Source organism: Macaca mulatta, chromosome 6, assembly GCF_049350105.2.
Source record: "Macaca mulatta isolate MMU2019108-1 chromosome 6, T2T-MMU8v2.0, whole genome shotgun sequence".
Lineage (NCBI taxonomy): Eukaryota > Metazoa > Chordata > Mammalia > Primates > Cercopithecidae > Macaca > Macaca mulatta.
In genome coordinates this window covers 121,050,127-121,077,141 of record NC_133411.1, presented here as the reverse complement: position 1 = coordinate 121,077,141, position 27,015 = coordinate 121,050,127, and the positions used below count along the sequence as shown (strand labels likewise).

Here is a 27,015-nt window from a genome sequence, read left to right as displayed (position 1 = left end):
TTCACAGATGGTATAAATACAGGAGGAACAGCAAGTTTGTTTAATACAAGAATGAAGATAAAAGAGGTCTGGATAAATTGGGAGGTGTTCCTGTTATTCATTGTTGTGTAACTAGCCATCTCAAAATGTAGGGGCTTTAAATTATGCCAACACACATTTTGCTCGTGGATCTGCGACTTTGACAGGGCTTGGCAGAGCCCGCTCATGTCTATTCTACTTAGTGTCTGCTGGAGCAGCATGAAGGCTGGAGGCTGGAGTCATCTGAAGTCTCAGTCTTGTGTGAGCTGGGTGATGTTGGCATTGGCCGGGCTTCAACTGGGAATGGGGTTCCTACTTGTGGACTCTCTGTGTTGTTGCTTGGCTTCCTCGCAAGGGCGAACATCCAGAGGGCAAAGGAAGGGAAGAATAACAGAAGGAGCACGGTTGCTGTGCATGACCAAGTCTCAGATGGCAGGCAGTTACTTCTGCCATCACACAATGTTACTTCTGTGACATTCTATTGGTTCAAAGTAAAGTCCAGGCAACACTCCCCCCGGCCCCCTGCCACTCAAATTCCCTCAAATTTGCACCTCTCAAAGTTTTTCCTGAATTACCTGAGTAGGCTGATTAGGCTCCTGGATTCCAGGTTTGCTTTACTTTAACCCACTCTCCTTTTACTTGCTGTCAAGGTGATCAGATTAAAATGCAAATATTATCAAGTTGCTCCCCTCCTTATAAGATTTCAGTGACTATCCATAGTATTCTGCTTAAATTCAAATTCTATTATGCATACGAGACTCTTTATGATCTGGGCCCTATCTGTGATCTGTAGATCCTTCTCTAGCCTTCTCTTCCATCACTATACCATACACTGTTTTTACTCTTGGCCAGGTAACATTTAAAGGGGAGAAATACTACATTATACCTTTTGATAGGAATAGTGTTGACTAATTTAAAGAGATGTTTTAATACATGAGATTCCTCTGGCCAAAAATTATTTATATTCTTTTTACATATAATATGCACTCATCCCTCCCAAGGCCTCCCAATATTCTTATTTATTATGACATGGGACTTGAGCTTAAGATATACCATCTCCAGCTTGCAGTGAGCTGAGAGCGCACCACTGCACTCCAGCTTGGGCGACAGAGTGAGACTCTGTCTCAATCAATCAATCAATCAGTCAATAAAGATATACCATCTCCTCAAATCAGACACTTTGAGCATTTGCCCTCAAGTTTAAGTCCTTGAGTACAGTCCCTTTTGATCTGAAGATATGTGAATTAAGGTGATAAGATATATGTTTCCTGCCTACCTGCCCCTGTGGAGCATGCATAGGATAACCAGTATAAATGCCTCCAGTTAGAAAGGGGCAAAACAGGAGTCACACAACAATTACTAGTCCATAATACTCGTTTTGAAACCTAGCCAGACACATGTGGTCATTTCTCTAATTAGGACTTGGTCCTATTGCCTAGGAGTTATTCACTATGACGATTGGCTCTGTCTTCTAGGCTCTCGTTTCTGTTGTCTGGGCTTGCTTGCTTTTTAAATAAAAAGTAGTGTGTATTTACAGTGGTGTAGTGTTCTCGGCCTGGGTTTTGCCTAAGGAAGATTGGGAGTTCAAAGGCCTCTTTTCAGTTTGTAGTATCCCTGTCCCTTTCAGTCCAAGCTTGTATAATTCTTCTAAAAGTTTTTGTGGATTTCTTACGAATCAACCTTTAATTAACTTTATTAGACAAAAGCAGCACCCACAGATTGCTCTGGAATAAGCTCTTCTGTACCTTAAATTCCCTGTAAGGCTGTTGGGACACAATTAATCTTATTAGAGAATCTTGTTTTGAAAGGGTCCATGAGGCATGGTGTTAAATCTTAAAAATTATATTACACCTAATAAAGGATTTTACAGTTACAGCATGTTTACCTGACAACATGCTGGATTCATTCTTAGCCCAGAAGCCATTTCTTAATTGCAGCATTGTTTGCCTTCTGATAGGACTAGGAATGAGAAAGTTTTACTTTTAAACTCAGTAAAAAGTCCTGGCTCCTTTATATTTTAATAGTTCTTCTTTCTTTTTAGCTTATCTCTCTCTTCTTACATTTCATTCATAGGCAGCAAAATGAAGCCAATAAGCACTTTCAACAGTTTACGTGGAAACCTGCTTATCCGAATCATCCAGTTCGTTCAGTACATTTTTTATTCCACACTTTTTTTTTCTGTTTCCAATAGCTTTCTCTGTTTTAATTGAGGCTCTTAGAGACAGCCTCCCTGCAAGCCCTGAGGCTTCTGCCAATACTCTCCTTAAGGTCCTTCTTGCTACTTCATCCCAAAAACACATAGTGGAAAGTGGAGGGAGTGGGGCCAGATCATGGAAGGCCTTATAGGTTGTTAGAAGGATTTTGGGTTTTACTTTGAGTGAGAAAGGAAACCGCTGGAGGATATTGAAGAGTTAGCTGATTTGACCCATGTTTAAATGATTTTCTCTAACTGCAAGGGCAGACATAAGGATACTATTAAAAGAGTTGTTGAAGAAATCCAGGTGAAAGATGATGGCTGCTTGGACCTGAGAGTGGTGAGAATTTGACCTGTTATGTTTACGTTTTGAACATAGAGCCAACAAGATTTGCAGGTGGATAGAAGAGATAGAAGAGAAAGAGGTTTCGATTGGAACCAATGGAAAAGTGCTGTGCTGTTTACTGAGATGGTGAAGACTGCAGGAGAACAGTTTTTTTTTTTTTTTCAAGGGGGTAGAATAATCAGTTTTCTTTTGGACATCTGAAGTTTGAGATTCTAATAGGCATCTAAGTGGAGATGCCAAGTAGGCAGTTGGATTTAGCAGGGAATTCTGGTCTGGCTATTAATGGGGAATTTGTCAGTGTATAGATGCCTTGATGTGAGGTATGAGCTCAAGCAGTCCAGTCTTTCCTGGTCAGGGAATTATTAGCAACCAGAAACAGATTTTGAAGACGTGGCCAGTAAGACGGGGGGATAAGCAAGAGTGAGGGGTGTCGTAGAAGCATGTGACCTATTTCAAGAACATGGATGAAAACTGTGTCTATCATTAGATGGAACAACGTGGAGGTCATTGCAGTAAATACTAAAATGGGACCACGAGGAGATGAGAGAGTGTAGAACAACTTTTTTTTTTTTTTTCCTCATCCAGAGAATTATTTCAAAGCACAGAAGTGAAATGGACAGGTATGGGAGTCAAAGTTTTTTGGTTTTGTTTTGAAGATGGGAGAAATAAAGACATCATTCTTCCAAGAATGAGTCTGTCAAAAGGGAAATGGTGCAGGAAAGAGAACAGAAAGTTGCTGGAACCATGTTCCTGAATAGATGAGAAAGGGATGAGCCTACGTGGAACATGGACAGTTCCTCCACAGCAAAAGGAGAGAAGGCAGAACACAAGCTCAGATGCAGGCAGGTTGGTCGATGGGGCCAGGATGCATACGCATTTCTCTTCTGATTGCTTCCATTTTCAGTGAAGTAATGAAGATCTTCAGCTGAGAGTGAGGAAGGGAAAGGAGATGCTTAAGGACAAGGAGAATGATGGAATAAAATGTAATAGGGATTCTGCGTGATACCAAGGGTTCCCTTGGGTTATTGCTATTGAATGTAAAGCAAGCCCACCTATAACTGTGCAAGTTAAGCCTCCAGTTATGTTCAGTTCCTTGGGTGCTAGCATGGAGAATACAGGGAATTGGAGTTACCCATGGGTGGGTTTTTTTCCCCAGTAGATATTATGGAAGCAGGATGTGTAAAGGAATTGAGGACACTTGCAAGCGAGTGATTATAATGAATAGTGAGGGAAATGACATGGGTTGGGGGCATCAGCGAGGGACAATGAAAAGGTAGTAGGGTCAATGAATTGGGTATCTTGGTGGAGTCCAAATATTAGAGTGAGCTGGGAGAAGAGTATTAGTTGAGAGTAAGAATCTTGAAATTTAAGTTGTGCATTACTTCTCAGACAATATTCTAGAAAGTATCTGGGCCCGAGTGTAAGATGGAATGGCTTCAGTTCCTTGGAACTGCTGTTCTGTACTTTTGGGCAAGTTGTTTACTTAGTATTTCATTTTCCTCATTTATGAAATGGCAATTATAGTAGTTATTCATAGAATTATTAAGAGGATTAAAAGAGTAAATACATGTAAAGTCCTCAACAGTGCCTGTCACATTGTAAAAATTTAATAAATGTTAGCTGTTATTATTGCATTTCTGTAACCTTAGAGTGGTATCAGGTCCATGGATGAGAAATGAGAAGTATTCCCGGGGCCAGTGACACTTTATGAGAAGCCACATGGTCCAACAGAGATTCCTTGAAATTCGCTTTTGCTGAAAAATGCGGCCAGTTGTAATTACCTCTCCCTCCCTGTAGATCACTCCAATGACAGGTCTTTGTTTTTGTCGCCACTGCAAGATAGCTCTATTATGGTGGTTTTACTTGAGGTCCTAAGGCTTCTGTGACTCATGAAGGATCAAATTAAAATCACATCTTCTTGATGTTGCTTCGAGGGCCTTAGATCTGTTTACAGGGTCCGTGGGAAAAGCACAAATAGCTATAACCCAAGTCCTGGATTCCTTGAAACATGTATGTGAATTATGTTGAGTCCTAGAACTCCTGAAGAATGACCTGTTGTATCACTTTTGGGATCTTTGTGGCTCTGTTGTCCCTGATACATGGTCAGTTCTGTTTAACTCTCTTAGATGAAGAGGCTGTTTCGCTATATAAATGAAAACTGTGTGTGCTTTTAAGTCCTTTTATTTGGCCTACAGGAAACTTGATTAAATGTCAATGTAACGTTCTTAAATTCTCTAAAGGAGAGTCAACATTGGACCCCGGGTGAAGTAAGATGCAGCAAACTCTCATTATTTCATGCTGTCCTTTCTTTTAAAAATTTTTTAGGGTTTGTTCTACTATTATAGCTCTAGGAGACTCCAAAAGAACAGTTGACAAATGAAAGGTTGGACCCTCAATTTAATATATATCTTTTGAAGGTTAGGATAGTGATTGGCTGGACAGTATTAGAGTTTCGAAACCTAATTCTGATACTGCTACCTAGGAAATTGATGAAATTGAGACATTATCAGCCAAGGTGGATGAAAGCAGCCAAGGGCATTTAGCCAGAACTGTCAGAGAGTAAGAAGGGTCTGTCATTGCTCTCCAGGTTACATCAGTGCTGTGATTAAGATTGACGGGCCTGAAGTGGTAAGGCTCTCTAGCTGCTTTACCTCTTCCATTCTGGCAAAGGGGCAGAGTCCGAGAGGACTGTCACCATGACTCCTTAATGATTGAGTGTTTAGGGTATAATATGTTAGGAGCTGACTGTACAAAATCAGGATGAGAGAGTAGGGTCTGTTTGGGTTCATTGTTACCTTTCTACAAAATGGGATCTCATCCAGCTTGTCAGCATATACAAACTGCATAATATATGTTTGAAATAGGAGAGAGAGGGGAGTGGGGAAGGGGAAAGTGATTGAGTGATTATCCCAGAGAATGGATAGCTTAAATGTTGAGAGAGAATGAGAGATAGGGCTATTTCTTCTCATGACCATCTGGCTAGGCAAGAGGCAGCACACCAGGGTACAATTCAGAGAAGCCATTCTCTGAATCAACATTGGACCCGGTGTGAAATAAGATGCAACACGGCTCTTATTGTTGCATGCTGTCCTTCCTTTATTTAAAAAATTTTAGGGTTTATTCTATTAGAACTCTAGGAGACTTCAGAAGAACAGTCTCTTAGGGCACCACACTGCATAGTTCTCAGTTCTCTGCCCCTCTTTCCCCTCACTTGGGGCAATTGGAAAGACTGAATCGACTACTTCTCTTTCTGGAAGTTCTCCATGAATATTGATTGCTTAGCTGAGTATTTGTTAGCTATTAGGCAACACTGACTTCAATAGAGCGTTCAATTGTAAAGGACTTGGAGTGTTACATTCTGTGTTATTACTTAGAAATTTACTCACTTGCTTTAAGAGTAGTTGAGCTGATAGACATGTACTTTATACAGATTTAAGGCTCTGTTATTCCTCATTTATGTATTTTGAGAAAGTTTTTTTTTTGAACATGCTATTTAATGATTTTCTTTCCAATAAAGCCATTGTATACTCACCCTGCAGTTAATTTTCCTTGTACATGATTTTATTATCTCATATGTATTCATCTTATACAATTAATTATTGTCTCACCACATTGTATTATAATTGCATGGCTGTGTGTCTCCTGCGAGGCTGTGAGTGCCAGGTTAGTCACGGGTCTCATTCAACTTTGTGTTCTTATACTACTCAGGATAGTGTCTGACATGTCATGTGAAGAACATGTATAGTGGCTATCCATAAGTGATGAATGAATGAAAGAATGATATCCCAGTTTTAGAGTCTGCCTCCAGAATATTGGCACTCCATGACCGGTATTCTGGATGTATTACTTAAAACAGGGACATTGTGTTCATTGGCAAATTTTTGTGCCCTTTTTTTCTCTTAAGCTATAGAGTAACAGGCTGATGTGTTTCACTGTGATCTTCCATGTGCTGTGTTTGATTGCTTGTTGATAATGAATGGTGACAAGTGCCATCATAGTGTGACTGCTTTGGTTCCAAGGTCACATCTTTCCCTTGGTTGAACGTAAGTGGGTTTTACATTTCAAGATCTTGGCTTCTGAAACCTGGTGACTTGTGTTTATTATTTATCTTCTTGGGCATTTATCATTGTCTGACCCCTGTAACCCCTGATTTCCATTTCGATCAAATGAGAGTTGTGCGTGGCTGGCTCTAGGGTGACGCTTAGCATAGCAAATGTGCAGTGAGTTGATTGAATAGCCTTTGACCGAGTCTTGCTGCTGCTGCTTTGTGCTGCAGAATTGTGATTTGTAACTTTACTTGAAACTGTCATTTTACCTTTTTCACCTCACAAATTTAATCACTCTCAAGGAAAGAGATTTATTTTTAAAATAGTACAGATTATCATTAATGTAAAAATTTTAAGAGATTAATTTTTTTTGCCATTACATGTAATTAAAATTTTTTTTTCCTATTTTCTTTACCTGGCTTTAATGACTGAAAAGCATTCTGGAGACAGGAAAACAAAGACAAAACAAAGTGAATGGAATTGAAAACTCTGAAAAAAAATTGCAAAGGTTGTCCTTTGGGATGATGATAGGAGGAGAAATTAAAAACTCTCTGATTTCTGCCTCTTACTAGTTTCAGAACAAGATTAGACAGAGAGTAATAAGACCAGAGGCTCCTTTTTTCCCTTCTTGCCACAAGCACATATTGACACCTCATGTGTAAGTGTGGTGTAGGGCCTGAAATTAATCCCAATGTTATGTGTGCCTTGACACCTGGAGAAACTGGGAGCCTCTAATGACCCATCTATAAGCCCCCTCCCTTACTGTGCTCTGGGGAATACGGTCCCCTAGTCAACCAACTCTCCAAGACCCCAGCAGGCTGACATATTGATTTTAGTCTTGTGAAATTTGAAGCAAAGAAAGACACTAACTTTCAACACTCTGAGATAATAAAGGGGTGTTATTTTAGCCTCTAAGCTTGTGGTAATTTGTTATGGTAGCAGTGGAAACCGAATGCAAGTATTAATGAGTATTTGTGTTTCTTTTCCTTGGGTTTCTCTTCATTGAAAAATTCTGGGGGTAGTAAAACCTTTTTGTTTAAAATGAATGGCAAGAAACCATTCCTTCACCTCATGTTTCCATTTCATGAAGAACTCACAGCTTTATATACGTAAAGGGATGGGTCCGTGTTGTGTCCAACACACAGCTTACCATTTGGGTTGATTTTACTCTACTTGAATGAACTATAGTTTCCCTGGGAATCATAATTTTAACACCAAAGCCTCGTTTTTAGTTGCTGTGGGCTCCAAGAGCATTTCACTGACACATCCTCTGCTTCAAATACATTTTCTGTTTTAAAAGTGAGCGATTCTAGACCTTTGAAAAATAAGAAATGGTGAAGACCAGAATAATGAACATTGTGTTTTTAGTTGCTGCACTTAGATATGTTGGTTACTCTACTTTTTTTAAAAAAAGTCAAAAAATGGAAACTGCTATGAGTAGCAAATAGTGAAGCTTATGTATGTATGAACGGAGTTTAGTATAGTAATAAAACCTTACAGTAAAATGACTACAACAGTCATATTCATAGTCATAGTATTCATAGTATGAATAATTGTTATTCATAATTAGGAATAAAAGGTAAGGGGATTGCATAAAGCATTATAATTGCCATTTATAACTACTACTGCCGTTACATAGCAGAACAAGCATTCTGCCCTCAACTGAGGGGAAGGAAAGTGAGGACCTGGGCCAGTGCATGAGTGTTGGGAGGAACGTGGCTCAAGGTGGGTCAGCTCCTACCTCACTGTGGTGGGAATTGCCCCTTCTTCATTAAGGAACATGAGGAAATGGAAACTGAGTGGCTTGGCCCTGGGGGTCCCCAACATCTGGCTAGGAGAGTGTGGGAGTGATTCCATCTCTGCCCTCTCCTGACCCTCCAGGGCAGCCCTTATCCCTTTGACTCTGCTTTTGTGGGAACTCCAGTGCCCTCTGTGCTTCTTTGGCTTCTGCCCTGCTCTTCCCACAGATGGAGAGACGAAGCTAGAGGCTTACCTCCTCTCTTTCCTTCGTTAATTCTTCATAATTGTGAGAGTTAAAGAAAGGCCTCTCCCCAGGGCCCCAGATTCTCCTGTCACCACTTGAAATTCTATTCATTAACTGTTAATTTGAATTAATAAACAGGTATCTTAGACTGGCCAAAGGCAGTTATTAAAGGTGACCTAGTCATTCTTGGCATGTGTAGCCTGAGCTAGGGGCTATTTTAAAGACTTTACCTGTATTAATTTATTTAATCTGCACAGCAACCTTATGAGGAAGGTTCAGTGGTGTCCAGTCACTTGTCCCAAGTTACATGGCAATGACATGGGGAGAGTCAGAACAGAGTCCCTGTGGGTCTGCACTGGGATTTAGGCCCTAGCCACTGTGCTGAACTGCTCTCCTGGATCCTTAATGAGGATTTGATTACTTTCTTCCTAACACCTAGCAACAATACCTGTAGGGATGAGACTGGAAGCGAAGATGGTGAGGACATATTAGGAGGAGACATGGCTCTGAGGGGAGTAGTGCTTGGGATGATGGAGACTTTGGAAAGAGACTTGGAGGACATTTTTTTGAGGCCATTATTTTCCCACCAAAAGTAGTCAGAAGTCACCCATAAGCATTTGGATGTCACATTATAATCAGTACGATAATTCAACCAGGGACCCAGCAAGTACTGCTGTTCTTCTTTGCCTCTCTTCAACATCAACATCATCTTTCTCTTTGTATTTTATGTTTAATTTAATGTTATTCTTTAAAGGTGGGGTCATGCCATATTGGCCAGGGTGTTCTTAAACTCCTAGCCTCAAGCAGTCCTTCTTCAAACCCTGCTGAGATTTCAGGTGTGCGCCACCATGACTGGCCCGTTTTTTCTTTTACTGTTCTTGCTGCAGAAAACTCTTATGTATGTTTGTCTGTGTATATGAGGGAAGTGTTTAACTTATCAAGTTTTAAAGTGTTGTTTAAGTAACATTTTGCAAATATTCTTGAAGTAAAAGCTAATGAAAATTGACTAATTTCTTTAATTGTCCTTTTCTTCCTCACACAGTATTGGCTGGATCCTGCAAAAACTCTTGCTGAGCACAAAGAACTGATCAACAGTAGGTATTTAACTTTTGCTTTGTTAAAGGGTGGCTTGAAAGCGATGACAAAGTCCATGGTTAGTTGGGTGCAGAAGTGGGCTTAAGTACTGGAGAAGTGAGTACTAGTACTCAAGTGCCAGAATATGGGAATGTGTGTATTGTGTGCATTGCTAGGCCTTCTCCAAACTCATATTAAATTTAATCAGTCTCTGAGTGGATCTTGGTATTGAATTTGTCCTAGAGACAGGCCTTCCCTTGATTTTGTCTGTGGTTTTTCTGTATGCTTGTCTTTAAAATTTGACCTTAAAACAAAAAAGGCAAATAGACATTAATGGGTGGTAGGGGGACTGCAGGGATGGGTCATAATGTCCAAGCTTTTAAAGAGGTTGGGTTTCTTGAGTTATGGCATGGTTTTGCCATTCGGACCACTCAGTTTCCTAAGCCAGTAAGAGGTGCTTTTGTGACCTGAAAAGTGGTCTTCAGAGAGAGACCATTTTTGGGAGCTAGCTTTTTGGTTTTATCAATACGAATATTATAAGGAGATGCAATATAATTAAGTATATATTCCTTAATCTTAATTTCCAGAACCCAAGTTTTTATTTATAAGCACAAACACAGAGGCTCCTTAAGTGTGCAAAAGAATACTCTTTTTAAAAATAAAATTGTCTGTTTCAATTGAAATAAAATATACATGACGTATAAAATGGATTCTTTTAACCATTTTTGTGTGCAATTCAGAAGCATTAGGTACATTTACATTGTTGTGCAGCCATCATCACTGTCCATCTCCAAAATGTTTTAATCTCCCTAAACTGAAACTCTGTTCCCCATTAAAGCATTTTGCTGAACTGTGTAAATTATTGCTAATCAAAACGGAGTGGATTCTTCTGGCATTCATTACCCCCATTCTGAGTCTGTATTTTCTGTGTGTGTCAGCTTGTTTCCTGCGGTAGTATTGGTTGTGCGATGCTCCATGGATCCAAGGGCAGGAATGTAGCTCTGCTTCCAAAAGGAACTGGAAACCTGGACTGCAAAGCCATCAGAAAGTCCTGTTTCTATGAACGTCAGCATCATTGTTGTTTCTCATTGCATTCCCACCTCTGTAGTGGAAACCACTGGAGTTTACAAGTTACAGCTCTAGCGTATTTGAACTGATTAAAAAAATACCAATTGGAAAACCAGAAAAATTTCAGGAATGATTTCTTTTTTTTTTTTTTTTGAGATGGTATCTTGCTCTGGCACCCAGGCTGGAGTGCACTGGTGTGCTGTCAGCTCACCGCAATCTCTGCCTCCTGCGTTCAAGCAATTCTTCTGCCTCAGCCTTATAAGTAGCTGGGATTACAGGCGCCCACCACCATGCCTGGGTAATTTTTTTTTATATATATATTTTTAGTAGAGATGGGGTTTCGCCATGTTGGCCAGGCTGGTCTCGAATTCCTGACCTCAGGTGATCCACCCACCTCAGCCTTCCAAAGTGCTAGGATTACAGGCGTGAGACACCGCACCCAGCCGATTATTTTAAAATAAACTCACAGGTTTCTTTTATAGGAAAAAAAGTTGATATTTCTATCAAGGTGATGAAAAATTATTATTTTAAGGTGCGTTATTAAAGTGTTCCTAAGCACATTTAAAGTGTCTACTTATTTACATGGTATGAAATATTTTATTTAAGTATCAGTCTATAATGCAGTCACTTCTTTATTCTAAAAATGCGATACTAAAAATTTGATGTAGGCTGGACGTGGGTGGCTCCCAGCAATTTGGGAGGCTGAGGTAGGTGGATCACCTGAGGTCAGGAGTTCAAGACCAGCATGGCCAACATGGTGAAACCCAGTCTCTGCTAAAAATACAAAATTTAGCTGGATGTGGTGGCGAGTGCCTGTAATCCCAGCTACTCAGGAAGCTGAGGCAGAGAATATGGCTTAAAACCCAGGAGGCAGAGGTTGCAGTGAGCTGAGATCCCACTATTGCACTCCAGCCTGGGCGATAGAGTGAGACTCTGTCTCAAAAAACAAAAAACAAAAAACAAACAAAAAAAAATTTCTGCATAGTAAGAATAAAACAACTGGTATTATAATTGAAGAAATGTTAGTGACTGAAGAATCCTTCCATTTTATCTCATGAAATTGTTTGTTAGTGAAGGAAAATGGCTATCAAATCTCTAATAGATTAGTCAGAAAGAGAATCTATAAAAACGACAGAACATTTGCTAGTTACCGGAATGCTTGTAGTTAATCTTGATTTATTTCTCCTTGAGTTAATGAGAAACTCCTTATCAAAGACCTCAAAATTAGTCTACATAAAAGATAGAGGATTCCTAGTTTTTGGCTTCTGTATTTTTTGCTAAAGTGAAACAATATTAACTTTACTTTACATAAGAGTTTCTTAAACGTTGAGTCCATGGCATGACGTGGATTCAAGACAATAATTTTGTAATTTGAATTATCAGCACCTTACTTTTTTGTAGTCTTAGAATAGGAAGCCAAAAAGTATCTGGCTGAACATATCCTTGTCCAAATGTTCATTTCTATAGCCTTTGATTGCTCTCTGAAACAATGATGCATATATAAGAGTATTATCTTACTCTAAAGGTATTACTATTTTGTGTTTCCCTGAGAAGCTTTATAGATAGAATAGTGCACCCCAAAGCGCTGAGCTCTAGATATTAGCAAACTTTTTTTTCTTCCCAGTGATTTTAGGCAAGTTGTTTAACTCCTTGCAGTTTCACATGCCTTGCATATGTTACCAAGTTGCTATTGTTGAGAATCAAATGTTTATGAAACATTGTTGTACATTATGAAATGTAACCAAATGGTAACGATGCCTTATATTTAGAACACAGCCATTTTATATGTGAATGGGAAATGAAAGGCTAGTTTGGGCTAGAAGAACTTAGAGAAAATTAGCCAAAACCAAATGTTTTTAATTGTGTACTTTTAACATTTTTGTTTAACTGTTCATACTGAATATTTGAAATGTGCGGGCTTGGTGAATAGGGTGTAATCTGTCATGTTCCAGAGAATAGAACAGCTCTGGGGCCTGAAGAAGGCCTCTTCTCTTTGTGTACCATCTCGACAGCATCTGTGCTCCTCCCCGCCCCCTAGGTACTAACCCCAGCTGCCTGCGGGCACAGGCAGACCCATCTGCTCAGGAACACGGAGCTTGATTGACACAGACGGATAAGCTGAGGGTGGACTTCCTGGCTCTTCTAAATATTTAATAGTCTGTGCCTCCCTGACATCTATGTTCAGGGATAGAGGTGTATTTGTTAGAAATACAAACACAGTGGTTAAACAAACATAAAAATTAAACATAAGGAATCAACTCCAATAATAAGAAATTCTAGCAGTTTCTTTTGAAGTTTAGTTTTTAAAAAAGCTGTAGCATAAGGAGTGTCTTACACAGGAAGGCATAGATGAGGGGAGAGGCAGGATCCTCCTCTTGATTGTCTTCCACATGCCAGGAACAGGGTTCCAGTGTGTTGCACACATAAGTATGTGTATGTAATATTAATAAATAGTAACATAGTTCATATGTTATAAATACATGATGCCTTTATTCTTGTTCTGTTTAATTTCTTTTCCCCAGTTTCTAAATTTGTGACTTTATTCAGTTAAGAATAGCAAGGCTGGGGTTACTTTATGTCAGTTTAGATAGTATGGAAGACTTTTACTGAGATGCATGCTTCACATCTTTTCTTTTTAATGCGTGGGAGAGCTTTTGTTGCAAAACAATTAACACCCATAACTACCAGTTGGTATACCAGGTAACAAATCCTTTTAAAAACAAAGTGTATTAGATCTAGTTACTGCACAGCTTGGAGATATGCAGTTTTGGAAACAGTACAGATTAGATTGATACCCTCAGAAATAAAAATATTTCCTAGTAAAAGCATAATATAATGTGTTTGGCACGCAAGGGGTTTGTGTCTTCTTGCACAATTTGAGTATGTATTTATTTTTTATTTGTCCATGTACATACAATTCCAGGCTTTGTTTCTGATTTAAAACATAAAAAAGTTTGTAGGCATAGTTCTTCTTTGGTAAATGAATTAGATGAGAAAGGTTTTCTTAAATACATGAGAACACATTTTTAGATTCAGAAGTATTTAAGAATGAAACAAATATTGTCCCTAATTTTATTATGTAGCCTCACTGATGACTTTTTTCCCGTAAAAAAAGGTAAGAGTTATCATAAGAAAATTCTAATGAGTTAGTTTAAGGATAGGACATTTCTAGCCCTTCTTCCCAGAGTTTTCCATTTAGTAATTTTTTTTTAACTCTTCTAGAAAAAAAAATTAAAAAACCCAAATATGATCCCTTTTTCACAAAACGGAATTTAGATTGTTGGTCTTTTCCACATCAGCACATGCAGATGCCCTTCTGTCTGTTTGAGCATTTGCATGGTGTATGTCCGGTGGCTGGGGCTGACTTAAATAGTCCACCTGCTCCTGAGCATTTAAGTTGTTTTCAGCTTTTTGCAGATAGGTTTAAAAACTATTTTTTTTTTAATGAAATGATAAGTGGGTGGTTTTTTAAACCATTTATTTTTTTTCTTTCTTCACTATGAAAAATTACATATATATTATAGAAAATGGGAAAAACATAAATAATAAAAATTGTCTATAACCTTACCAACCAGATATAAGAACCAGCAACATTCTGGTGTATTTGGCTGTGTCTTCTATCTGTGTGTGTATGTGTCAAGGTCCTACTGTCACAGTTCTGAACTTTGCTGTTTCTATCTTAGGTTTTCTTGTTTCTTTAGACATTTTTGGAGTGTAATTGTAAATAGCCGTATAATATTATACTGTAACTTTGACTATTTTATGATTTTAGTGAAATTTAATTTCTATTTCTTATTTTAGCCGGACCTCCATATACTTTGTATTTTGGTATTAAATTCTATGCTGAAGATCCATGTAAACTTAAAGAAGAAATAACCAGGTATAGTATTGACTTTGTTTCTGAAGAGATACATGCATTGCATATACAAAAAGCTTTATTTAAAACATATTAAAATTGGGCTAAACATTTGGATGTGTGTCTACCTGCATTTTGTAATGCATCTCTTGTGAGGGTAAAATTTAAACCTAGCATTGCATGAAGTTGATCAGTGTCTGACGATAGATGTGTTTGAAAATGGCATGAACCTGGGTGACGTGATGATACATTTTGCATCTGCTGTGATGAAATATTTCTGTATCATTATTGTTAAGCATGCATTCAGCCTTTGTATTCATATGGAAGTCATTTGAACTGCCTAAAGGAAGGATATTTTGATGCTCGGTTTGTACTTCTAAATATACATTTGCACAGCCAGTTATTTCTTTTTAATTGGTTGTAGCTTAAATATTAGCTTTCCAGGTGTTTCATTTATCTCTATAGGAAATGAGAAGATAATTGCTTTTAGTATTAAGAATGGAAACCAATGTTTTAATGCATTACTTCACCTTTGTCACCAAATATTTGATATGAGTAAGACAGAATTTCCTATCGATACTGATTAGGTTGTCAAAATAGTACATGTCAACAACTGAAAGGGCTTATGAAGAACAGACCAGTTATATTTTAACTTATTCCGCTGATGACCTAGCTGCATGTGGTAGCAAAAACAAAAGCATATTTCCTAACTTAACACTAAGTGGTCAGTTTTCCCAGTGAACCCATATTAGAGGCTCAAATAAAGCCTAATACCTCCTTTGAAAAAGTTGAAATCATGTCTTTTGTAGCCTACGGTTTTGTTTCTATTCCGTGCTTTCATCTGTCTCAGACTTTCTTTTGTCTTTATTCTGGACTGCACACAGAAGAATGAGAAGAGGGTAGGCTAATTGGACCTTTTTCATCCCACTTTCAAGTGCCATATTTAGGCCTCATTTTTACTTTGTTTTATTTTATCCCTCAACCTAAGATGTAATCTATTTGAACTGTAATGATTGATTGATGAAAATATTATATTTCATAACCTGTATTTAATTTTTTAAGAGACATGGTCTTGCTGTATCACGCAGGCTAGAGTGTAGCAGTGTAATCATAGCTCACTGTGACCTCAAACTCCTGTGCTCACAGAATCCTCCCGTCTCAGCCTCAGGAGTAGCTGGGACTACAGGTGTGTGCCCCTACACCTAGCTAATACTTTTTGTTTTTTTGTCTTGTTATGTTGACCAGGCTGATCTTGAACTCCTGGCTTCTAGCAGTCCTCCTGCCTTGGCCTCCCAAAGTGCTGGGATTACCAGCATGAGTCACTGTGCCAGCCCAGACTTCATTTTTAGAACCAAGCAGATGTCTGCATTCACATTGTTCATTATCACATTGTTAGTGAGCACTTTGAAAAGCAGACATGGCAGTTTAAGCTTTTGCAGTGCACATCTTTCTGGGGAAAGGGCCATTAGGATGGAGAGGAAATGTTGAGGAGAGGGATGGTATTTTCATTAGAGTTTCAGAGGGAAATTGAATTCAAGTGCTGTAAAAAAAATACACTTATATCTGTAACTCGTTAGGGAATTGCAAGGGCACAACATTTTTTAAAAAATAAAATGAAAGTCCTTCATAGTCAGGTTGTGAGTAACCTCTGCCTGTGCCTAAGTGTCCTCAGTTGTAAAACTGGAGATACACCTGTTTCAAGGTTTTCTTAAGCATATAAAGCTCTTATGATTGTCCGTGTCTCATACTATGTTTGATGAATGTTAATACTTATTTCATTCTATCCTTTTTCTAGATGCATGATGGAATTACATCTTAAATAGGGGTTAGGTTCCAAAAATACTTGAGTTAATTTTAAGAAGGGATAAAAAAGATCATTGTTTTATAATGCATTACTTCACCTCTGTTCACCACACACATGAACAGAAATTTCCCAACAGAATCTACAGATGGATCATTAACAGAATACATGGATTTTTTGTATAATTTACAACCCACAATATTTTCAGTACAACCAGTTGTATTGAAAGTTTTAGACCAGCTTGTGTAGTTAAGAACACAATGACATAGCTGGCTTACAATTAGTGTCCATGATTTGTTGCCTAAAACATATGGTTGAATTTAGGTAAGTTAAATGTGCATTTAATACATTGATATACACATATTATTCATTTTATTATTGATTTACATGAATATATTACCATTAATGGACCGGAAAAAGAGGAGTCACATGAGATAATTTTGGCAAAAGCAAGAACTGAAACCAAAAAGCAAAATCTCCAGATACATGCTATTTAAGGAAGAACATACTTCTGCCAGCATTTTCAAGTTGAGTGTTTATCTTAATTTAGTTCTTTGGAAAATTGTGCCAGCCTACTCTGCATTGGCTGTTAGGTTGTCTGTAATTTTTTGATATGAATGATCATGCTATCATAAACATGCTTATACATAATCTTTTATGTGTATGTTTTTTTGACATGTTACTATTTCATACATACTGTATTGCCTCTTTCACCATCTAACCCAGCTTTTTTTTTTTTTTTTTTTTTTGAGACGAAGTTTTACTCGTCACCCAGGCTGGAGTTCAGTGGTGTGATCTCAGCTCACTGCAACCTCCACCTCCTGGGTTCAAGCGATTCTCCTGCCTCAGCCTCCCGAGTAGCTGGGATTACAGGTGCCCACCACCATGCCCAGCTAATATTTTGTATTTTTAGTAGAAACAGTGTTTTGCCATGTGGGGCAGGCTGGTCTCAAACTCCTGACCTCAGGTGATCTGCCCACCTCGGCCTCCCAAAGTGCTGTAACCCAGTCTTTTTACTGCTGCATTGTATTCCGTAATTAACTGTATGTTTTGGCCATCCAGATTGTTTCCTTTTTTAAAAAAATTAGGGCTGGGCACAGTGGCTCACGCTTGTAATATCAGCACTTTAGGAGGCCAAGGCGGGCGGATCACAAGGTCAGGAGTTCGAGACCAGCCTGGCCAACACAGTGAAACCCTGTCTCTACTAAAAAAATACAAAAATTAGCTGGGTGTGGTGGCGGACTCCTGTACTTCCAGCTACTCCTGCTCGGGAGGCTGAGGCAGGAGAATCGCTTGAACCAGGGAGGTGGAGGTTGCAGTGAGCCGAGATCGCGGCGCTGCACTCCAGCCTAGGTGACAGAGCTAGACTCTGTCTCAAAAAAAAAGAAAGAAAAAAAAATACAGATAATGCTACAGGGAACTTCTCATGTATATACATGGTCATGCTATTAATATATGCAGTATTTCAGAAGGACACTGATGTAGGAAAAAAGATCTGGAATGAATGTGATAGAAAAATAAAGTTTCAGATTATGAAAAATGTAAGTTAATAGAATCATCAACTTGGAGTCCCTGCTTGTGTTCTAAGGTGTTTTCTGAAGTAAATGAAATTGGGGGGACTTTGAGGTCATATATTCTGAACTCCACCCTTGTAGAACATTTCTGACACATCAACCAGCTTCTTATTAAGCACTTTTAGGTAGGAAACCTACTTTGAAAAGCACTAAGAAATTCAATAAGAAATAATTCCCTGATGGTCTATACAGAATAAATCTGATCTCTCTTTTCTTTGTTAGTACTGTAAATAATTCGTGTCCTCAGGAGATCTGTTAAACTGATTTTCAGTTCTAATTCAAAACGTGACATCCTTCCCTGTACTGCGTGTCCTTCATAGCTCTGTATCCTCCACAGATTTGATAAGTTTAATACATATATTGGTTAGAAAGACAGGCTTGGGAGTCAGAAAGGCTGAGGTCTGCATCCTCGCTTTGTCATTCACTAGTTCTGTAATCCTGGGAAGATTGCATAGCCTTTTGTAAAGTCTCAGTTTTTTCATTCGTGCAATGGCATTATAGTGTTTCTTCAAAAACATGCTTGGAGGAATATATAAGAGTGTACTGGCAAAGTACTTACCATAATGCAAAGATGTAAGTGTTCAATAATGATCAAGGTAGCTGACATGGAAATAATGATTATTGTTTTATATTTTCAAATTATTGATTAAAACATTAGGAAAAGACCAGCTTGGAGCCCTGAGATAGGTCTTCTTGCATGTTTAAGTCAATCCAGTAATCAGACCCTTCTTATTGTAGGTGCTGATTTAACTATGAATCATTTTACTATCCCCTGTAGCCTGCATTTCTTGAATTTGTATGTCAAGACAAAATGCACTTACACTTCATTCTGTAACTATCTGGAGTACCATGTTCCAGTGTGCTGAGTAAAAGGAGATTCAGTGGTGACCAGGGCAAGATCTGGTTTCAGTCTGCCTGAAGAGAGAATCTGTCAGTTGTCTTGCTGACAGCCCTATCTGAAATACCATTGGAATTTCCCTGAACTTTTAAGGATCTTAAAACTCTTTCTAAAAAAAGAAAATAATGTTAGTTCCAAATGACTCATTCATAATACTTTTTAGAGTCTCAAAATAGGTGTTTGATTTTTTTTCTTAGTTTTAAAAATAATATTTCACAGCATTTTGTTGAGGATTGACATTAAGTTCTTGTCTTCTTTTTGCAACCCAGAATCTTCCTTTGTTGAAGATGGGTTTGTTTTATTTAGCCTCTTCACTTCCTGTGTGACCTTCAGTCCTATACTTACTTCCTGAGTCCCTGTCTCCTCCTTTCACTGAAGGTAGTGGTCCTCATCTACCTCAGAGTTGAGGGTTACATTTTCTTATGGAAGCGAAAGGACTTTGTGAGCTTTAAAGGACTATCTAAATGTAAGGTGATGTTACTGCTATTTGTTTCCATATTTTCATCATTGGTTTTCAACTTTAGAGGTGAAAGTTATGATTTTTCTCTACTGTTTTTCTGCTAAGTCCTATGTGCCATTTTTCTGCATTAATAACATGTTATGATTTAAATGTTTCCCTTTGACTCTCACATTTAAATTTTATCAAAACTAGTTAGATAAAATGCTGTGTTCCTGCTCTTTGTGGGATGAAGGTAACAATCACGCTCCTTATTACCTCTGTATAGGTTGGTAGTCTCCTCTAGGTTCTCCTGTTTCACATTCAGCTGTCACCTGAAATCAAACTCCTCCCTGTCCCTACCTCCTTCAGTTTTCTCAGCAGGGTCTCACATCATTAGAAGGTGCACTGTAGGATTCTTTGGTATGAGCATTTGTGACTGTTTTTGGCCAGGAATCTCACAGGAGCCTTCTGTTTTGAGCTTCTGTCTCTCTACCTCTTCTTTAAGAAAGTCCTTGTCTGTTATTCTTGCCTCTAATTGCTAAACTGTTAATGGATCTCAACGACTTTTACATCCTTGGTATCAGTTTAGCTATTTTCAACACACATTAGATAAATAGAAAACTGTGAGGCCAATATTTCAGGCCTGTCTCTTGTGTTGTACTGGTGGTGGTGGCGTGTTAAGTACAGATAGAGTGGAAGACAGAATGCTCCTCCCTACCTAGAAATCAAAGTCTCAGGGGCAGTGCATATACATCGGTTTGTTAGTTTACAAAAGGAGGTAACCAGAAACTGCTTCATGAAGCCTCTGCTGTATACCACAATGTATTCTGGAAACTTCCTTGTTAAGTAGATATTTTTAGTTAGCATTTTTTCCCCAGTATGGTACAGTATAACTAGAGTCACAGTATAATTTATTGTCCAAACTTTGACACTTTAGAGAATAATGAAGTGAGTTATTAATAATTATATATTCATAATAGGCATAAATTAGTACTCTCCTAGGCAAACTGGCACATAGGTTCATCCTAATTAAAGCCAGAGATAAACAAGGACTCAAGCATTCAATCATAGCTTTAATCAGAATGACACAGAAGGAAAGACTCAGCAACTCTAACTTGCTCTATTTTAAATAAAATATTAAATTTACTATAAGCCCCATAAAACATACAAAATAAGCAATATATAGTTAACTTAAAATAGACCCTGAGATACTATAAAATGTTTAACATATGAAAATATGATTTTACTTTATCACAAATTTGCCTCATGACTCTAGTAAGATGCTAGATATAATAAAAATCAAGTTTGAAATTAAAAATAGTTTGCCTTCAATTTTTCTTTCTTCTTCTTTTTTTTTAATGCAGGGAGTGAAAGATCTGTGATATCTTTAAAGGGCAGGCTAACCAGGGAATTTTGAATAGATGTATTTTTTCTTTATGAATTTCTTAGAGACAGCAAATAATGTTCCCAGTTTTTAGAATTTTGTCTCTCTGTTTATCCATGTACCCAACTTGCAAATCAACAAGTATGTATTGAGCAGCTCCTATGGGCTGAGCCCGAGATACTAGGAATGCAGTTGCCAATGTGATGTGGCTCCTGTTTCTTTGTATCTGTTTGTCTGTGTTTCAGCTCTTTGTTTTCTACTGTGTATTTTTAATCTCTCTGTTCCTCTGTTCCTCTCCTTTTGTCTTTGAAGCGGATGTCTATCATTTCTGTATTTGTCAAAAGATTTGATTGTCTAGTCAGATGTTAAAGTCTTTTTTTTTTTTTTTTTTTTTTTTTTTGAGAGAAGGTGTTACTCTGTTGCCCAGTCTGGAGTGCAGTGGTGCAGTTACGGCTCATTGCAACCTCAACCTTCTGGGCTCAGATGATCTTCCTGCCTCAGCCTCCCAAGTAGCTGTGACTGCATGCATGTACCCCCAAGCCTGGCTAATTTATTTTTTATAGAGATGGGGGTCTCACTATGTTGCCCACGCTGTCTCCAACTTCTGGCCTCAAGCAATCCTCTTTCCACAGCCTCCCAAAGTACTGGGATTAGAGGTGGGAACCACCATGCCCAGTCTCAAAGTCTTAATAGAGAAAGAGACACTTGCATCTCTGACCCCTTTCTTTAAAAAATACACTTCAGGAAAAGAAATTTGAAGATGCCAATAGAGAAGGAGGAGGGTGTAGTGAAGTGCAAGTTTCCAGCAGCAAGCAGTGATAATTCTCATAGTTGTCTCTTTTGTTTATAAGGTTTGTTTGTTTGTTTGTTTTTTTGAGACACAGTCTTGCTCTGTCACCCAGGCTGGGGTGCCGTGGCGCAATCTCAGCTCATGGCAACCTCCACCTCCTGGGTTCAAGTGATTTCTCCTGCCTCAACGTCCCAAGTAGCTGGGACTACAGACATGCACCACCATTCCTAACTTTTGTATTTTTAGTAGAGAAAGGGTTTCACCATGTTGGCCTGGCTGGTCTTGAACTCCTGATCTCAGGTGATCCGCTTGCCTCAACCTCCCAAAGTACTGGGATTACAGGTGTGAACCACCATGCCCACCCTTGTTTATAAGGTTTTGTATTTAAATTCTCCTAATTTTACTTGACTCTACTTTTCTCTTCTCCAAGAGGAGCACAGATGATCATTATCAAACAGATTTAATAGCTCAGATGAACATTCAGGGAATTGAAAATAGTTAAATAGGGTTGGGAAAAGGTGTGCAAATTATGGAACAGGGTGGTCACTGATCAGTGGCAAGAAGTGGCCCCAGAATTAAGCAGAAGTAGGAAGTCAGTCTTACAAGCTATCTTAAGGAGCTTGAACTTTATCCTAAAGGCAAAGGGAAGTCTTTTGAGGTTTGTTTGTTTTTTTTTTCAACTGAAAGAGTGACATGATCCTGTTTTCATCTTAAGAATCCTGCTTACCTCTTGAGAGGTTTGGAAGGAAAGTAAGTATGAGTGATGGCAGAACAGTTAGGAGGAGGTTTTAGAAATTTAGGAGAGAGTGACCTGGTCTAGGGGATCGAGAGGAGTATAGATTTTAGAAACAGCATATTTGGTGATTGAATGTGGGTGCCAGGGATGATTACACATTGTTCCCAGGTTTATTTTTCTTGGACAGCTGAAGGTGGGGGTGCCACTTACTGAAATGGGCAGTGGGGAAACATGGGGCATTGAGCAAATTTTCTCTGAAACATGTGGTTGCAATCAAAGTTGATACCAATCTTTTTGAAATAATCAATGTGGTGTCTAATATCTAACACAAATGTAACATTTCCTCCCTAAGGGCTTTGGTTGTGAGCATTCGGAGAAGAGATATTTATCATAGCTGATTATTATAGTTCATTTCCTTTGTTTTTTTCTACCCTTCCCAATGACATCGAGTCACCTTATAAAACAGAAGTCACAAAAGGACAGGTTAAAGTGTGTGACAGTGTGTGTGCATGTGTGTAAGTGCTAGCATCCAAGGATGATGTGGATGGTTAGTTATGTTGGTTCATAAACCTCTGGCCCCTCTCAGTCCACTGGCAGAATAGCTGAATAAGAAAACAAAACTAATCAAAGTTACATATCATCCTGATTGAGAGAGTTCTAGGGTCAGATTTCTTGGGTTCTAGCTCTAACTCTGCTGCTTAATTCGTTGTGAGGTCCTGGACAAGTTATTTCCCCTCTGAGTCTATCAGTTTTCTCATCTGCACAATGGAGAAAATAATAGTACTGACTTCATTTTTAAAGTCTTAACCTAAGTTATTATACATAAATTACTTAGGATGAGTTACCATATAGTGTTAAGAACAGTGCATGGCATTGCTGTTATAACAGGTTTTCTTTTGGCAACTTGGAATGAGCAGATAATAGACAGAGTGTTATGTAATATAGGTTGGGTCTTTGTGATTTATTCCTCCCAGTAGGAGCGTGTTGTGGTGGCAGTGGCAGTAATGATAGCTTAAAAGAGCGTGGAGTTATCCTTTGCATTCACCCTGTGAGGTGGATGCTGTCAACGGTTCCAGTTTTGCAGGTGGGGAGGCTGGCTGTTGGAGAGGTTAAGCAGCAGCCCAAGGCTACAGAGGTAGTGAATGCCGGGGCTGGGAAGTAAGCCAAGCAGTTGAACTTGAAAGCCGCACTTTTTAGCCACAACCCTATATTGCCTCTGTAAGGTATGTTTGAGTAGTTCCTGTTCACTCAACAGCCCCCTCACACAAGAGTGGGGGGTGGCTTTATTTTAATTGAAGGTGATTGGTTGTTAACCTTGATTATCAGGGTCTAAAACATCAGGTTTGAGTAGTGTAAGAGATCGTTAATCTCTCTTTTTGTTTCTCTTTTAGATATCAGTTTTTCTTGCAGGTGAAACAAGATGTCCTTCAGGGCCGCCTGCCCTGTCCCGTCAACATTGCCGCTCAGCTGGGAGCGTATGCCATCCAGTGTAGGTGCCACTTAAACATATTTGCCTCAGAAATGTCTGGAGAAAGTATTTGCATTTTTAAAAGCGAGTTTACATACTAAAACTCTTCTTATCCATGAGATTTTGAAAAAAAAAAAAAGATTTTATTTGGAATTCAAGTTTTGTTCAGTGTTTCTTCGGAAGAGGTAAAAATGGAGCCAAGTACAAATCCCTTATGGTAGGCTGTATGGAGGTTTAGTCACTGGAATAGCATTGATTCTTGATTAGGTGGAGGGTCTAACAATCTGTTCTATCTACATCTCGTCTGAGTTCATTGATTCTCCTCCCCACAACCTCACCCAAGCTTCTATGTGTCAGAGATCCCATTGCTCCTGCACTGCTGTGGTGAAGAGTCTGCATGGCCAGGTGCCATCACTAGGTTCAGCGTGTGGCATGGGTGTTGAGCTCGGTGCTCTGCAGCTCTTCATGTTAATATGGTGGCTGTGTGGGGTGGCTTCAGCATGCATTGTCATTTTGGAGACTGAGGCTGGGACTACTTCCAGTAACAAGTGGACACCTTCTAAGAATCAAGCTAGATGTGGGGAGAATAAGATAGCATGGTCCTTGCCCTTGTGACACTTGCAGACTAAAAATAATCTAGAAGAAATATGCTAGGAAAAATGTCATATAGATGAACTGGGTTGGGGCTGCAAGGTAGATTAACATAGATTAATCCCTAGATTAACATAGGGAGAAGCATTTGTATAGGAGTAATATAGTGGGCTGTCTGCTATCATTTTGCTTCTTTGTGTAAATTGTAATGGGATATGTACAGCATTGTATTGCATTCCCATGATCAGGCAAAGATGTATTGAATCACATGTACTATTTCTTGGTGTCATTGTCTGAGAGGATATATTGAGGTCATGAGTGTTTTTCACTTCCAGCATTTCTAGTGTTTGTACTTGAAATGCTGTTTACAACATTTTACTTCACATACATTGTTAAGAGTAATTGAAGTAAAAACGGTGATATAATTATAGTCTTTGGGAATGCAAAAATATAGAACTTCTGTTTTTAAGTCCAGAATTTGTTGCTACCATCCATATATGCTCATCAGAGTTGTATTAGTAAAATTATTTAGTTGTCTTATATGTGAATTTTAATAAGACATTTGAAAAAATGTTTAAGCATGTTAGGAATATTTTATTTCTGTATTTTAAGGACTATTTTTCTGAAATGGAAAAATCTATGATATCTTTCTTTCTTAGCGGAGCTTGGAGATTATGACCCATATAAGCATACTACAGGATATGTATCTGAGTACCGGTTTGTTCCTGACCAGAAGGAAGAACTTGAAGAAGCCATAGAAAGGATTCATAAAACTCTAATGTAAGAATCATGACACTGTGTCTTATGGCATCATCCATCAGTCATCATCTTCTGATATTCATAAGAAAAGTTTCTAGAATGATAAATTCTTCACCTGTGCATTTAATATTCTAATACTCCTCTTTGTATAGTTTAACTACTTTTAACTCTAAAATGCTCACTGAAAACTTCAGTAATTTAAAAAGTGTAAAGGAGAAAGTAATTTCAATATGTAAAGTTACCATGTTTTTGGTCAATGGCCTTTCAGACATCTCTTTCTATGTACAATTTCCCGTAGAGAAAATCTGTCGTACATAGGTTCATGTATTTATGATATTACATAGTGGAATCATTCTGTAAATACTAGATTTTGCAGTCTTTTTTTTTTTCGGTCACCAGGATCTTGTGAAATTAATCTTTCAGCTATAAATATAATTTTTAATCACAACAATTTTTAACCATAAATGCATTAATATATTCTTCAATGTTTCCTCTGTCTGAAGTATCCCAGTTCTTCACAGTTATAAGCCAAGTCCTGTTCAGGCCATAGCAATGAGTCTGGAAATAGTGATGATGCCAGTGTGGAACCTTTGAGGGTATTGTGTTAACACCACATGCATTTCTGAGAGTAGACACATTCCCCTAGTAGGATTTTCAATTCATGGCCTATAGCATTGAATTTATAATTTCATTATAGTTATTTTGGTTAAATTCTTTACACCACATTGCTTTATTCCCTGTTATGTAACACTCCCTCTTAAATATGCTTGGTTTCAGATCTATTATAGTTAAGGAAAAAAAAAATGGCTGGGCATGGTGGCTCACACCTGTAATCCCGGCACTTTGGGAGGCTGAGGCAGGAAGATCACCTCAGGTCAGGAGTTTGAGAACAGCCTGGCCAAAATGGTGAAACCCTGTCTCTACTAAAAATACAAAAATTAGCTGGGCGTGGTGGCATGTGCCTGTAATCCCAGTTACTTGGGAGGCTGAGGCTGGAGAATCACTTGAACCCTGGGAGGTGGAGGTTGCAGTGAGTCGAGATTGCGCTATTGCACTCCAGCCTGGGTAACAAGAGCAAAACTCCATCTCAGAAAAAAAAAAAAAAGAAAGAAAGAAAGAAAAAATGTAGAATTAATCTGGTCACAAAAAAATGTTTGCCTAAAGGATCTGTTTCAGTGAGTGTAGAAGCAGAAGTCAGCTGCTGAATTGCAATCAGAGAAAGAGGCCCTCTATGTTGTATTAGCATGCACTAGAAGGCTCTCCAACCTGATTGCAGAGTCCTTCATTTTCAGATTTTGCTGAAGTAGATGCTCAGAGAGTGCTTGTTATAATGTTAGGAAGGGCAGTGTGTTTGGCACATTCTGAGAGTACTGATTCTACTAGGGGTTTCAAAGCACAGTTATATACTGAAATTATCAAGGAGCTTTGGGTAAAGGCTCTCATGTGTTTTACATGCTAGTGTTGACAGTGTGACTGTTATTTCTAAGAATAAAGCTTGATCAAAGTGTGGTGTGTCTAATTTGATGAACATTCTTCTTGGATTTCGAAAGTATGGTATGTTGGTGGTTTTCCAGTGCATTGTGGCTGAAATGAAATATGTCACTGCAGGATTTCTTAATTTTTAAGATTTGACCTCCTTTGATTATCTATTAAAATCTCAATCTCTCTCTCTCTCTGTCTCTGTCTCACACACACACACTCGCTTGCACATGCATGTTTAACCCTTCTGTGCAGATTTCAGGCTGATGTTCACGCTCATCAGAAATGAATGCTGTTTTCTTTATATTACCACCAATGAAGATTTTGGGAAGAATTCTGTACTCTGTATTAAGAAAATGACAAGCATTTTTACAATCTCTGTATGTTAATCAATGTATTTTCAAACTACACATGTGCTCAGGAGATCTTGATATGACCCCAGTTGGGTGGTGGCGGCCCCATTCTCTTCCTCCTACCGACCACTGCTCTGGCTCCCTTTGCTTTGGATGG

General features: G+C 38.5%; 1 protein-coding gene across 2 annotated transcripts in view; it reads left to right on the top strand.

Annotated features, from left to right (window-relative positions):
* EPB41L4A (erythrocyte membrane protein band 4.1 like 4A) overlaps positions 1 to 27,015 on the top strand; it is a 264,990-nt gene that overhangs the window by 136,879 nt on the left and 101,096 nt on the right. For both annotated transcript variants that reach the window (XM_078005099.1, XM_001101426.5), the window contains 4 exons: positions 9,631 to 9,682; positions 14,532 to 14,610; positions 23,600 to 23,697; positions 24,927 to 25,047. In XM_078005099.1, coding sequence (XP_077861225.1) covers positions 9,631 to 9,682; positions 14,532 to 14,610; positions 23,600 to 23,697; positions 24,927 to 25,047 — 350 coding nt within the window. The remainder of the gene's footprint in view (positions 1 to 9,630; positions 9,683 to 14,531; positions 14,611 to 23,599; positions 23,698 to 24,926; positions 25,048 to 27,015) is intronic.